At 38.6% G+C, this 14,538-nt stretch overlaps 1 protein-coding gene across 1 annotated transcript in view; it reads left to right on the top strand.

Annotated features, from left to right (window-relative positions):
- PTPN5 (protein tyrosine phosphatase non-receptor type 5) overlaps positions 1-14,538 on the top strand; it is a 44,940-nt gene that overhangs the window by 17,559 nt on the left and 12,843 nt on the right. The window contains exons 6-10 of the mRNA XM_062576258.1: positions 629-818; positions 3,937-4,021; positions 8,666-8,745; positions 9,245-9,382; positions 12,815-12,925. Coding sequence (XP_062432242.1) covers positions 629-818; positions 3,937-4,021; positions 8,666-8,745; positions 9,245-9,382; positions 12,815-12,925 — 604 coding nt within the window. The remainder of the gene's footprint in view (positions 1-628; positions 819-3,936; positions 4,022-8,665; positions 8,746-9,244; positions 9,383-12,814; positions 12,926-14,538) is intronic.

Below are 14,538 nucleotides of genomic sequence, written 5' to 3'. Positions count from 1 at the left end.
CCTTCATTTTCCCCTTCTCACAATTAACACTTGTTGAAGAAAAGCTTTTCAGACAGAAAAATTATTTACAGTAATGGGTTAGCATCTCCTACTCTTACTCATGTTGAACTGGTAACATTTACTGAATAAGCATTTGCTGGTAGCCTAGAACAACATCGATGCAGTAAGATCTTCAGGTAAGAGTAGAGTGTGAGATCTGACCTAAAGACAACTAGAGCCAGGATTTTCACTGATGATATTTAAACGTCAGTCCATATTTAAGCATCCAGAAATGTGGTGTGATCTACACAATTACTAAAACTTCCATGCGGTTGCCTGCTCAATGTTTTTGAAAAATAAGTTGCTTGGATTTAGGTGACAGTACAGAGTTAGCTCACTATAGACAACATTTTGAAAGTGTTGGCCTTCATCTTCCAGTGTGTTTTCATTACAAAAATGATCTTCTGGTCTTGGCTATGTCACCCATTGTTCACATGTTGTGGCAGTAGTGAACCCAGCGTAAGCTGAGTGGTTTTTTTTAAAGTTATTGTTTATCTGGCATCAGGGCTGTATCCATTGCCGACACGTACTGGCAATAGTGGGTCGATCTCTTCTGTTGTTAACAAACTCTGATTGTTATCTTTTGCAGGAGAGGTTCAAATGTTTCACTCACACTGGATATGTGTACACCAGGCTGTTCTGAGCAAGGTTTCGGCTATGTCATGTCACCACGAGAACAGTCAGCTCAAGAATACCTCCAAACAGCATCAAACATCCTTACTGAAGAGGAGCTGCACAAGAAAGCATTGGATCCTTTCATACTCCAGGCAGAGTTCTTTGTGAGTATTCTGACCTCTCTCTATAGAGTAAGAGTCTAGCAGCATCAGAAAAGTGGGATGTTGTCTCTTCTATGAATCTGGCTATTATTTTCTGCAAGACTAAAATTAGTAAACAAAAACTCCTCTTCCATCAGTGAAGCACTTAATGAAATCCTCAAAGTCATCACCCTTCAGAATGACAGTATCCAAAAAGTTGCAGTGATCATGCCATACAAATGACAGAATTAATCTGGCAATGAAAAACTGCTCTGTTTTCACAAATTTATTTATTTTTTTCCTCAACATGTTATGTTTAAGGGAAAAAAAAAATCCCTAAGTTATAGGGAAAAAAAAAAAAAGCTGGGTTTGCTGTAGGCATGACTTCTTGAAATCTGTGGAGTCACCGCAGGGATGAAATCAACCCAGATGAATCCTCTTTAGTCTTCAGTGCTTGGAATGGAGCTATTGCCTAAATTGCCTGAATGTTCTCCAGACAACTGAAGCACAGGATGGCTATGTCACTCAAGAGGAGCCATAGAAAGTAGCTTTGCTTTATTTGCACAAAAAATACTTATTAGTTATAAACTGCTCTTTTAGTTGCTTTTAGGATTCTGATGTCTCCCTGGTTTCTATATCCTCTCTTAATTTGAAAGAAAGAACTCTTAGCCTTATCTGGGGGAAAAAATACAGCCTTGACATACAGAGACGAAGTAAGCAGGTGAAAGCAGGATTTTTAAGTAGTTTGGGAGAAAGACCAGATACATTTCAGTCCAGTCAGTGTGATGGTGTTTTAGTTATTAGTGTTCCATCTGAATCTTCTCCCTAACTGTTTGAGTCTCCGCTATAGGTGTTGCCATTTGTACCAGGGCAAAAAAATGTAAAAAGCTGCAGTGGATGTATGACTATTAATGATATAAATGATACTATGATATAATGATATAAAATGCAGTGGATAATGTGGCTATTATGTCTACTAGACAGGGTTGTAAACTATAGCACAAGATGGGAGCTAAGCAAAGCACAGTCTACACCCTGGCATGTTTCAGGGCATGTAATAAAGAGCTACTAAGTTAATACCAGCCTATGAAATATTCTCTTAGATGTGGAATCCCAGCAGAGTAGGGGGAGGAGAACGCTTTGCAACATGGCGGTCCTTTCAACCTGTCCTCTTTGTGACCTGTAAGGTCTAACGTTTCAGAGTACTCCTTGCCATCAACCCTCCTCATGCAATTTGTAGGTTTTATTTCCCTTCCAAACACTTAGAGGTGCAATAGTTTGGTCCTTAGTTTTAAAACAGACCACCAAATATATGGGGCTCATAATTCGTGTAGTGCTGTACAAGATGATAAAGAGCAGCTTTTGTATAGGCAATATGTGATTCTTTTAATGTAAAGCTTCTATTGTTTTTCTGGAGAGGAAGTATTTGCTTACTGAGTGTTTGAGTTGACTGTTAAACAAGTCTGTATACAGTTTCATCAGTCTCTTAAGGCCCACTGTAGCTTTCAAGCAAGGAAAGGAATGCTAGAAATAGGCGGGAGGGGGGGAGAATTTAATTTCTGTGAGAACTCTTGAATGAGCTTTCCTGGTGCTCAGAAAATCATTTTCATCATCCAAATCATCTCCAACAGTGTTCATTCTTTAATTAAAAATGGAAAAGTATAGACAAAAATGCCACTTAATCAAAAATTCATTCAATTAAAAAAAAAAGAACTATTTTTTTTATGAAACAGTTATCACCAGCTAGCCCTGTAGCATGTGTTTTCAGTCTGTATCTAACCTACTTGGTTTTGAAAGTCCAAATTCATGATGAAGCAAGAGGCTATGTTTCTTCTTAGAAGAAAAAGCAGAGGTGTCACTTGCATGGCTAACTTCTCCAGTTCTTACAGACTTTAGAGGTTTTTAAGGCAGAATCCTGTTGATTTATGCAAGAGTTTGCTTGAATAGTAAATGACTAAGTGCCAAAGAAAGACCGTAGAACCTGGCTTAAGCAGAGTTTTGGGTGACTAAATATCAAATAACGGAGGAAAACATGTAGGTTTAATTCCCAGGCAGTTTCTCAAATTGAGAAGAAACTACATGGTAGTTTCACCAAATAGTACTTCCACAATCACTTTATTGTTTTATTATTACTTGCCTCTGGTTAAGCCCAACATTATGCCCACTACTGTATGAGACACAAGATGCAGACAATCACTCTTTGAAAGCTCCAGAATTAACAGTCTGTAACTCTGCTCATCCTGATTTCCTCCCAGTGTGAGGACTGCCTGTATGTCTTACTCAGCCTGACTCCATTCCCAGCATGTCCAGTACTGACCTCCCACCTCCAGTGTGCTGCAGCTTAGAAGAACAGCTGTGCTCAAAAGCCCTCATAAGCCTCTTCCTTGCTGAGCGGGGGCTGATGCGTCCCAACCCATCACACACCTGCTGACTCCAGTCAGTGCTTACACTGTCTGTCCCTGCCCTCGCCACCTGTGTTTGATGCTTTGTAAGAAATGAGTAGTGAGAACAAGAAGCCCCTCTATCTTCGTGTGTCCTTTAGTCCAGTAGCATTGAGAGCAGGTGACCAGTGAACACTTGTTTGCTGTGCTGACCTATGGAGCTGGGAAGTGTGGAGAGCACAAAGAGTGACACCGCCCCCCACCCCAAGTCCATAGTGGCAGGTCACAGTGCCAACCTGTCATAGTGTGTGTCAGAATTTGTTACTGGTGAGAATCATCAGCAAATTATTCCCTTTGCCCTAAGAGAGAGTGAAAGAGTGTGAGTCAGAAAGGATGATGTCTGAGGCCCAGTAACTTTGGAGCAGAGTATCTTATATACCACCTTTTGCTGAGTTCTGCGCCTAAACTTGTAATTCTGCTCTAGTAATACTAGGAGCTAACATGATGTCATCGTGCATATTACTCAATGAATCAATCACTATGAGCATTTTCATATTAAGGATTTCAGAACGGAAGACAGTGACAGTAAAAGGAAACATCAGTCATGTTTTGGTGGTAAATTGCTAGAAGTACAGTACCATATGTCTCAGCTGACTTCATCATTTCTCCACCCTCGCAGGCAGGACATAATGGATTTAGGTTTTTTTATTCTTGTGAATCTAATAATACTACCTACTCTGCATTTTTTTTTTTTTGAGCAGGAAATTCCAATGAACTTCGTTGATCCAAAGGAATATGATATTCCAGGCTTAGTGCGGAAGAATCGCTACAAAACAATTCTCCCAAGTAAGTTCCCTACTTTTTAAGTCAGTGAGGTAGAGTGATTTGTTCCACATGCTGAAAGGTTTTGCGCTTTGCTTTCCAGGATGTATCAACTGTTGTCACTACCATGTGTTGTCCAAAGGCAGTATTTATGAAGCAGCAACATGGCTTTCAAGCTTAAATCAAATTTCAAAAGAGGTACAGAGCATGGAGAACCTAAGATTCACTGACCATCAGGAGGACTTAAGTCATTAGAATTGAATCGTGGGTGTTCTGCCTGAGACCTTGGTGTGTTTATTCATATGTTAATTAGTATTTTCTTTGATAAACTCCTTTAGAAGGGCTAAATTTAGCAGTGTTATTATCCTGAGCAATGTTTTTTCTCAGAACCCTACCTTACATGCAAAATGACTGGTATTGGGTCAAAGCCATCATAAACATATGGCTTTATGATGATACAAAAAATCAAAATACTTTTCTATTATGGTGTCTTTATTTTCAGCCAAGACTAGAAATTTTGAGAAACATTTTATTTTAGAGCTGTTTTTTAGAAATATCGCTGTCTTCCTCTTTATTTCAAGATATATTGAGAAGTGATACAGGTGGAAGATGTTATGCCTCTTTTTTGCTCTAAGGCATTGTTGGAAGCTGTCATCACTAGCCACAGTAACTCTATTTGCTAACCTGACACAGAACTATTTGAGCTTTGCAAAGATAAATGTGGAGAAGTCAAAAATTCACTCAGCTATACATACCGTTTTAGGAGACAAAACAGGTTGGAAAATGGTTCTTTTTTTTTTCCCTCAACAATTACATGTATGCAAACCTTCTGATGACTTTGCACTCCGCTTAAACCAGAACTGCAGAAGCACGCAGCCATATGTTTTAGATTTTTTTGTCCTAAAACGAACTAATGATTTGGGTGAATCATTGAAGCATTAATTCACTGTTTTTACAGGAAAGGAAAGCTTTTATAAGTGGCTAGTGATTTCAGTTGCCTCCGTTACAGATACCCAGATGGCTTTATTTTAAAGTGACCTGGATGTTCTGAAGTTGGCATCTAATGCATACTCGAGAACTGGATCCATTTCAGATATCCCAAATTGGATGTTTAAACAGAAACATCAAAATGGCTTCCATTGTTAACACCCTCTTCTTGTGTTGTAAACTGAGTTGTAAAATATATAACTCATTGCCATATACTTCTAGGAACAATCACTCAACAGGTTGGTTAATTACTCTAAACTCCATCTCAGCCTTACAGATAATTACTGGCAGCCATTGCTATTGTGTTGACCTCTGAAGATTAAGATAACTATCTTGTACCCTACTGTACCTTCAAGGATTAACAAGCTTATTCAAAGCCCTTTATGATCTGGGTCTAGGTTTTCTTTTTTCCTGAATGAATTCTGAAACTATCAGTCTCTTGTGCAATGTTATGTCACAGGGTTGCTGGCTGTGACCAGAGGATGACTTGGTGTCACTGAAGAAAGAAGAGGGCTTCCCTGTAAGCTCCTCCTGTCTCCAAGAGTAAAGTGCCAGCAGTGAGAAGGCTAATGGGGCAGCTCTATGTCCCCTTTATGCCATAAAGTTGAAGATCCCAGTAAATTATCCATGGGCAAAGTAGGAGAGGGGGGAAGACAGAGAGAGAGGGAGAGAGAGAGAAGGATGCTTTTAGGCTTTGAGCATCCAGTTTTTGCTGGATTCCAAGCTGACCGAGTGTATCCTCTGCTGCTTTGCATAGCTACCTAGCATTCCTCTTAAGGTCTGGCTGTAGTAAGCGGTAATGGCAGGAATTGCTGAACGAACTGCAGCAGGGCAGACTCAAACAACTGTGATTACCATTTTCCTGTATGGGACAGCAAGTGTTGGTTATCCAACTAATGTCAACCCCAAAACCTATTACTTTAAATTTAAAAAATAACTAAAATTCTCTTACCAGCTGCATCTCCAGAAGTAGTCTAGGCAGTTATCATTAAAGGTAAGCAGTCACTTAACAATAATCAGTTAGTTGCAACCCTAGGATTAATTGTATTAAGTTGGAGATGTGATAATAGGCTCTAATTCATCTAGTTTATTTTTCTTTTGTAGTAAATTCTTTTTGCAGTTTCCTTGGGGAGGGGGTAGTGAAATGGCTTAGAAGGGGTGTTTTTGGTAGCAGAAGGATCTTTCTGGAGAAGTGCCATGCTAAGGAGGTTAATTTGGTTATTTCATGAATGTGAAGTTCCCCTGTCTGTAGTTTGCAAACAGCCTGATCCTCCTCTTCTGGGTAAGAGTCCTATGGAATATGATAGAAAATGGTAACTTTTCTTTAGGACATTTGGAAGCACTTTGAATATGATGGAAAAATATGTTCTTTGGAGTTCTAGAGGTGGTTGAGAACCTGTTATAGGATGCTGAATATCAGTCTCACTGAATTTTTTTTCAAGCATAATGTCTGTACAGACTTCTTAAATTTCTACGCAGCTCTGTTGCCTTTCCACCATTCTGAGTTAGGCAGAACATTTCAGTAAGCCTAGTCAGTTGCTCTAAAATGTCAGATTTAGTGTAAATACAACTATAGTATATTATGGTATATGCCATAGTATAGTATATTATTGTATATACTGTAAAAAAGATTATGGAACAAATAAGTGGCATACTGTTTGTTTTCTTGGAGGTAGGGACTACTACTACTGTGTTTTTGCTTGTTTGCTTTGATCTTTAAAGGAGTGGTACCTACTTGAACCTGGCCTGTGCCTTGGTTTTGCCCTGGCAGAAGTGTTTTGATCAGGAGTATGACTTGATTTTTTTTTTTTAAGCATTTTTTTCAATGAAAATTTGAAATTCATGCTCCAGACTCTAATATCATTGAAGCTTTATTTTGATATTTTTCTCAAAATAATGAGCTATTTCTGTTTATGTATCAAAGAGATGCAATTTGGCTTCAGTTACACTTTCTGTAAAACAGTGCAACTTCTTTCTGTCAACAATGCGTTAACAACCCCCTCATAACATACGATAATATCATTGAAAATGTTCACTAACATACTACTTTAGCAAGTGTAAGCACTACATTAATGGAAGAATCATAGTATTGTCATTTGGAATGAAAGCATATTATAAATAATTTTTAATGTTTGTGAATACAACAGTAATCAAGTCCATATTGAAAAGTAATTTCAGATACAGTAGTTGATGAATGCTTGAAGAACTCCTTATTTACAAGTTTGTGAAGAACTCTACTTGAACAAGTTCTTCAGATCCATTTTATTTCTCCCTAAAGACCACACTATAAGTTGAACAGCATAATGTTGTTGTTATTAGTAGGGAAAATCATTATTGAAACTTCAACAGACTTCATGGGTGACTCTGCATAAAATCCAGGCAAAAGTAGTTCATGCAAGGACCATAAAGCAAGTCTAGTGACATTTGAAAAAGTAGCTGGCTGCTGCTGTTATCTTTTTATGTGGTTCTTGTGGCATGTGGGCTTTCAGAATTACTGGTTCACTGACTTTATCTCCTCTCTTGTCTCAATCTCCCTATTAGTATAGGGGCAAGCAAAGGAGAATAGGAGGGAACTGTATTTGAGAGAAACTCACTGAATTTCAATACTTCTGTGCTATAAAATGGTAACTTTGTTAATACCTTTGCTTTGCAGATTGATTATATTATCACAGTATAGGTAACATGAATCAGTTCTGTCTGAGGACAGCATTTCATGCTGAGTCTGTGTTAGTAATAGTACAGATACTGCTGTGTGCATGGTCCTTTGCTTTCCACAATATTACACTACTTGCACAGGTTTTATTTGTTCTGGTTTCTGAACAGGCTGAATCTTTTATGAAGAAGTTACTTGTGGTTTGTTCTTTATATTCTTCTGGTGATATACTGCTGCTGTAGCCTCTGCTACAAGGATGACAAACTTGTGTTACATGTGAAAGTGGATGGATGTGGGTCTGTGTCAGCTCCCATTAAAATTAGAGGAATAGCTCCCATTGACTTCAGTGAGAATTTGATGGAACTTCCTAGATAGAATAATGTATTCGTTCATCTTATTTAAACAAAAATAATGTTTTATAAACAGTCCCAGTGAGGGAAACTCAAATACTGAAGCAAGTTGGCCAAATTCTTGAGACTGTTAATACTCCTGAATTCCTCTTTAACCATCATATTAATAGCACATCTCGGAGTTTAGTTCACTGCAAGGCAAAACAGAGGAAAGAGTTATTGTCTTCCTGCTTACTTTCAGGCAAGGAATGTGTGTTTATGGTTTGGGAGAAAAGGCATTTGCTGTCATTTCATGAACCATATTCTAATATCTTACAAGCCAGGATATGTCCATTGACCTAACAAATTGAGAAATACTTTCCTGGAGCTAAAAAGTTACTCCTTTTCCAGAATAGCTGTGCAACTCTGGCTCTCCAACAGGAACAATTAAAAAGGCTTCAGAGAGCAAGAAAAACTTATCGGAGGGATCAAAATGACCCCAACCATCATTTTCTCCCCCCCCCCTCTTTTTTTCTTTTTGTGTTAACATTTAAACATGGGAGCTCTCTAAGGCCACTACTATCTGTTGTGGTGCCCATGTATGCATCTAAATGTCTGACTGTACAAAATAATCTCGTGTGTCTCGTTCACTCCTCACAGCAGCTGATAAACTGTAGCTTATCTCTTTACACATTTCAGATCCTCACAGCAGAGTGTGCCTTACCTCAGCTGATCAAGATGACCCCCTTAGCTCTTACATCAATGCTAACTACATCAGGGTAAGAACTCAACAGTCTAGTATGTCTTCCTGGCCTCTGTCAGCTGTTGTTAACATAAACAGAATTGCAATGTCCACTGGCTTTTAAAGGCATCCTAGCTGATCTGATTGTTCTTCTCTCCTGCTTACATGAACTGAAAACCAAATCTCAAAGTGCAACTATACATGTTCAGACCAGACAAAAACACACTTCAGCGCTTATTGGTGTGAATTGATTATCAGCTGGCCTGATGAAGGTACTAGAAGACAAGCCTGCGAAGGGCTCTTGACCTAGCCAGAGTCACCTGAAGGCTGTGGGACTCTCACTACTGGAACTGTGAGAGTCCATATTCTGCCTTTGCTCCTATGTACACATGTGCAGGAGAGAGATAGAAAAGGGAAGAACTGATGCCATGGAGTCTCCATTCCAACCAGTGGTAGCTCTCTGTTTAAAGACTGAACCCTCAAGGTCATGGTTGGTCATCCCTGTTAAAACTGATCTCTTGTTGTTTTGTTGGCAGGGCTATGGAGGAGAGGAAAAGGTATATATTGCTACTCAGGGACCGATAGTTAATACTGTAAGTGATTTCTGGAGAATGGTGTGGCAGGAGCGTTCTCCCATCATTGTCATGATTACCAATATAGAAGAGATGAATGAGGTAATGGTGTTACATATAGTCTATATTTTGTCTGTACTGTAGCAGATATCTTCAGCACAGATGCTAAGCCTGAGGAAATAAGTGAAAAGAAGCTAGTTCAGTGGCCTGAGATATCAGAGCCACCATTACATTTTGCAGGCTTAGAGAAGATGTGGGATTTTCCTGCTTTCTGGTGAGGTTACTGTAAGTCTTGTTTTGCTGTTTGACTTAGCCTACTGCTATTTTTGCTATTTTTCCTCTCCCAGCTGACCTAAGACCTCTATAAACTCTATTTGCAGAAACTCGTTAAAGTCCTCTGTAAAGGTGTCAAAAACAATAGTGCTCCATCCCTACTTATTTTTAAGGCTTTGTATCTTTAATTAACAGAGTCAGTACATTTTTTTTTCTCTTGCATTTATTATGGCTCACTGCCTATATTCATTTTTCTTTGAGCCTGTCCCTGATTTGTTGAACATGCTAGTTACAGTGACCAGCAACTGCAGCTGACTTAGGTACAGAGGCCCTCTTACTGAATACACCTAGGAAATGCCACTGAAATATTGAAATTAAGGTGCTTGTTTTCTATTTGTGACCTGCTGGAATTTGTACTTTAGGAAATTAAATTTTTGCAATGTTTCTGCTAATCCATCTAACATGGTGATATTTTCAGTTTAAAATCTTGCTGCCTTCCAGCTGTTCATTATTAACTTACCTACTGAAATAGTTGTCCCATAGCAAAGTTGACAGAACCACATGTCTGAGTTTCAGTTCATAGGCAGGTTTCTGAGTTCAAGCCCACCTATAGTGGCAGAGTGGGATATGAGACTGGTTTGGGCATGTATTGGTCCCTGCAGTCCCCCTCACCTCTGGCAGCAAGGTGGAGTAGAGTGCTCCAAATAGTATTTCTTAGACTGCAGCAGCAGTATTTGTCAATGCTCATTCCTGAGAACCCACTGGTATTTTAGGTGAGATTGTTTGTTTCCTTTGGAGAAGAAGCTTTAGACACTTATGTGCCCAAGAATGTGGACATACCATGATACAAGCTGAGTTATGATGGCTTAACTGCTAGCTGGTAGCAGAGTGCCTGTAATTATGCACGTCCATAAACCGTTAGCTTTTCCTAGTTGTGATGTAAACTGCTTTAGCTTGAGTTTCAGTGAAAAAGACATAGACTAGATGGACACAGGGAATTACTATGCTTTACCAGTTAATAACTGTCAGCTATTGCAGCCAGCTGATTGGACAGGTGCTCTTAGGGTATTACCAATGCAAAATGCAGTGTGTTGCTGGCCTGAATGTTTTCTCATGAATGCTAACAATCATGTTAGTATGATTTATACTAACATATTTCAGCTCACATCTGCCTCTGAGAGGAATATATAATTTGTTACTACAAAGCTGAAGTGATAGGTCTTTTTCATAGGTCTTAGGGGCCAGTTTATGGTAAATAACAAGTTGAGATGTTATGACGTGTAGCGTACCAGAAACATTTAAGCACTTTGAAAAGGTTTACCCTTTTTAAGGAGGAGGAAAAGGCAGAGGAAACAGTGGTCCTGTATGTTGTATGTGTTGAGGAGTTCTCCCGCTATAGCTTTTAGAGCAGGGTTGTAAAACAGGAATGCAAAATAACTTACATCCAGAGTTGTTCTTATGCACACTGACAAAGTATTTCACCCATCTTACCAGCTTTGGGAAGCAGTGCACTGCAGTGCTGTTGCACTGTATAAGTGGAGCTTGCTGCAGCCTATTTATCGTGACAGAGCTGTTGAGTCTTTTTTGATATCTTTTGTGTCAAAAATTAAATGATGTCAGGAATCTCAGCCATAAATATAGGGTAAGTGCTTCCATGTGAATGTTTCCTATACTTATACCCTTTTTTCCATAGTGTATATTAATATATGAATAACAGGACTCAGAGTATATAGATTGAAAACCAAAACCTTTGTTCTCTCATTATGCTAGTAACAAAGGCTTTATGTTTCTCTTTGGTGCAGTGACTTTGCTAATATGAGTATGAAGAGCTCTGTATCTCAGCCCTGTCATATGTAATCTGAACTGACAGACAGCCCACAGAAATGAGTGGGCAATCTTACTCCATTCTCTGAAGCAGAATGTCTGTGCTATTGATAGTTGCTAGCGCACTTGATTTTTACAATGGATTCTGCAGTTTAAGAGGAGGAGAAGAAAAAATGCAATCTGCGTAAATAATTTTTACAGGCACAGTGGGCCACATTCCCAGTGGGTTATTAACTGTTGCACTAGGCAGATGGAAGAACGCTGATTCTCCTGCACAAAAAATTTTGACTCAGTAATTTTCAAGATACTTTTCTCTTGTTTATTTTCCTTCTGGAGTGGAATTATTTTTGGTGGAGGAGAGCAACACGTGATTTAACTTGCTACTTAAAGATTGTGTCTAGTCATGCAAAAAAGGAAGCTTACAAACATCCTTTTTAACAGATGTTGTTCAACAGCAGAGCCTTATTCTCCTGTAATAACAAAAAGTTGCCTCTCCCTTTATCACAAGGGGGCCTTTATCTCAGACCCTGCCTTCTTCATGTCATTCCCCTTGAAAGTTCTCTTCCATGAACCAGTTGAAAATGCTTGTTGTTTCCCTTGCCTACTGACTAGCTTAAGGAGAGATTGCATACAAAACCTACCAGTCTTTGTCAGTCATCTTTCCAGGACAGGAAAGTTCCAGGTTCCCCTTTTACTTATGTCTCGGGTATCAGTACCAGAGCTGAGATTTACAGGTGGACTATAGCTTCAGCTTCTCTCATGTCTGGTTGTGTTGGCTGCTTCCCCGGCTGTGTTTTGGTGAAATTAAATGTAGTATTCTAATAGCTCTTATAGCTATTGCCTTCTAGTTCCCTAGCTTTGATGAAAGATTCTCCATCTCTATTTATTTTGGTACATAAGCTGAATTCCTAAAACATCTCCAGTCATGTTCTTTTGTACAAAAACCTATGAAAATGGTAATTTTATTTTCAGAGAGCAAAGGCCCTTTATCAAAAATAGAAAAGATGTATTTTGTGTTTCCACAGCCATTTATATACACCACAGAAATATTAATAATCAATGTACCTAATACTAATGATTATTATCATAAGAAAATATAACAGCAGGTTATTAATAAAGATAGATACCTTGCCACTGGTTTTCCTAGTGAACCTTTGAAATACACATCACCTTACATGAAAGTAAAATAGGATATGATACTTAAAAGCAGTCATTAGTAGTTATTTTATTTGTGCATTTTTTATCATACAGTCAGTCTGAGTGCAGCAAAAAACACCTGAAATGTAGTCCTTTCTATAAAAAGTGGAAACTCGTACTTATTATAGAAAAAATCTTCATTCATATTCATCTGTGCATGCGCTATATCCAATTTCAGAGGAGTAAAACTGAACCTCCTTTGATGCCTGCTTAACTAGATCTATTTTATATTGCACACAGAAATGCACAGAATATTGGCCAGAGGAACAGGTCACCTACGAAGGAATAGAAATCACAGTTAACCAAGTCATACAAGCAGATGATTACCGTTTAAGGCTCATCACCCTAAAGGTAAATTATTCAAGTGTACTTACCATAACTTGGAAATCTGAACTGTTAAACAGGACTGTTCATGGGGAGCTGTGCAGAAATATTCTGCACAGTGTACTACCATACAAATAGCAGTTTTCATTACTGCAGTCATTACAGCTTTTCCCAGTTCACCAACATACAAAGGCTACATTAATATAAGCAGTCAGATTTAGACTGCATATGTACAACCTGAAGATTTCCAGACCAATTGTAATAGTAACGGGCTCACTCACTGGAAGAAACCAGTGAGTCATTCTGTGCCCATGTCTTCTGTGTTGTTCTTGCCAGTCTTTGCAAGTCATACTTAAGACAGCACTTGTAGGGTAATCTGCCAACATCTGCAGTGATTTTCTGCAGAGTTCAAAGGCTTCGTTATGCTTTGGGCTACTGACACACAAAAGGCATTACCCTCACTTACACTAATGGGGGACTGTGTGTACGTATGTAGTATGCGCAGACTACATGAAACGTTTAGATTGTGCTTCTTGTCCTTGTAGAAGCATTATTAAGATGCTTTCGGTCTGCTGTATATTCACCATTTTTTTTTAATACCTATAATGACTTTTGTACTACTAATAAGAGATGGGAGAGTTGAGACCTGAACAAAAGGCTTTTTTATTTTGCTTGTCTGACTTCAATTTCTCTCAGCAGTAGAACTGCTGGTCTGCTTGTCATTTATCAGTGGTGTGGTAATACCACTTCTGTTCACTGTGGCTGAACCCCTTTTAATAAGTACCATTCTAATTTATGCAATAATTTATTCTGAGTAATTTGGCTGACTTGACGTGTAAGTTGTTTTAATGATTCCAAACTACTGATGCCTTTAAAAAACACTTCACCACAGCATCCATCATGCTAGCACTTCTAAGCGTAGTATCCTTCCAACTAACTAGATGTCTAGTTTTACATGCCAGTAACCACACTGTCATCTTGTAAATATAAAGTTTCAGCATAGGTTTAATTTTTAAGTATTCAGTTGCTACTTACCTAAAGTACCGGAGTCCTATTCTACGGCTGTTTTCATCACTAGATTCCAGAGTCTCAGGTTACATGTTTTTAATAAGAACAGTCTATTTACGTAGCCTTTAGGTGTCATTTGTCTACTAGATCTAGCCTGACCTCAGTGTAACAACACAATTTCTTTCCAAGAGGGGGAAAAAAAAACTCCTTTATATAACCAGTTTCAAGGCTTTTCAGCCATATGCTAATAGGCAGACAGCCAGCATATGAAATCCCATGCCTGGATTGAGTGTGGAAAGTCTGTCACTCATGCTTTTGGCGAAGACAGCAAGGAGAATATCGCATACTCTGACAAGTGGGAAGTAAAGATGATTTTCAAGTGTGTTGCAGACTTGCAGCAGCCTTAAATACAGCCTATCTCAGACTGTACAGTGCAACAGCAAGAATAAAACTCAGCTTGATTATACTGGAATGAAATAGAATTCCCTCAGTAAAAATCTGCAATCTCTATCAGAATAGTTTCCTTGTAACTGTTTTAAAAGTCACAGGTAAGTACAGCATTTAATATTATGAATATTGTATTTCTTAATTATGGCATTAACTGTAGCGCTTTAGGTTGAAATTTTCTTTAT

The sequence above is a fragment of the Rhea pennata genome, chromosome 5 (assembly GCF_028389875.1).
Source record: "Rhea pennata isolate bPtePen1 chromosome 5, bPtePen1.pri, whole genome shotgun sequence".
Classification (NCBI taxonomy): domain Eukaryota; kingdom Metazoa; phylum Chordata; class Aves; order Rheiformes; family Rheidae; genus Rhea; species Rhea pennata.
This window is presented reverse-complemented; position numbering and strand designations above follow the sequence as displayed.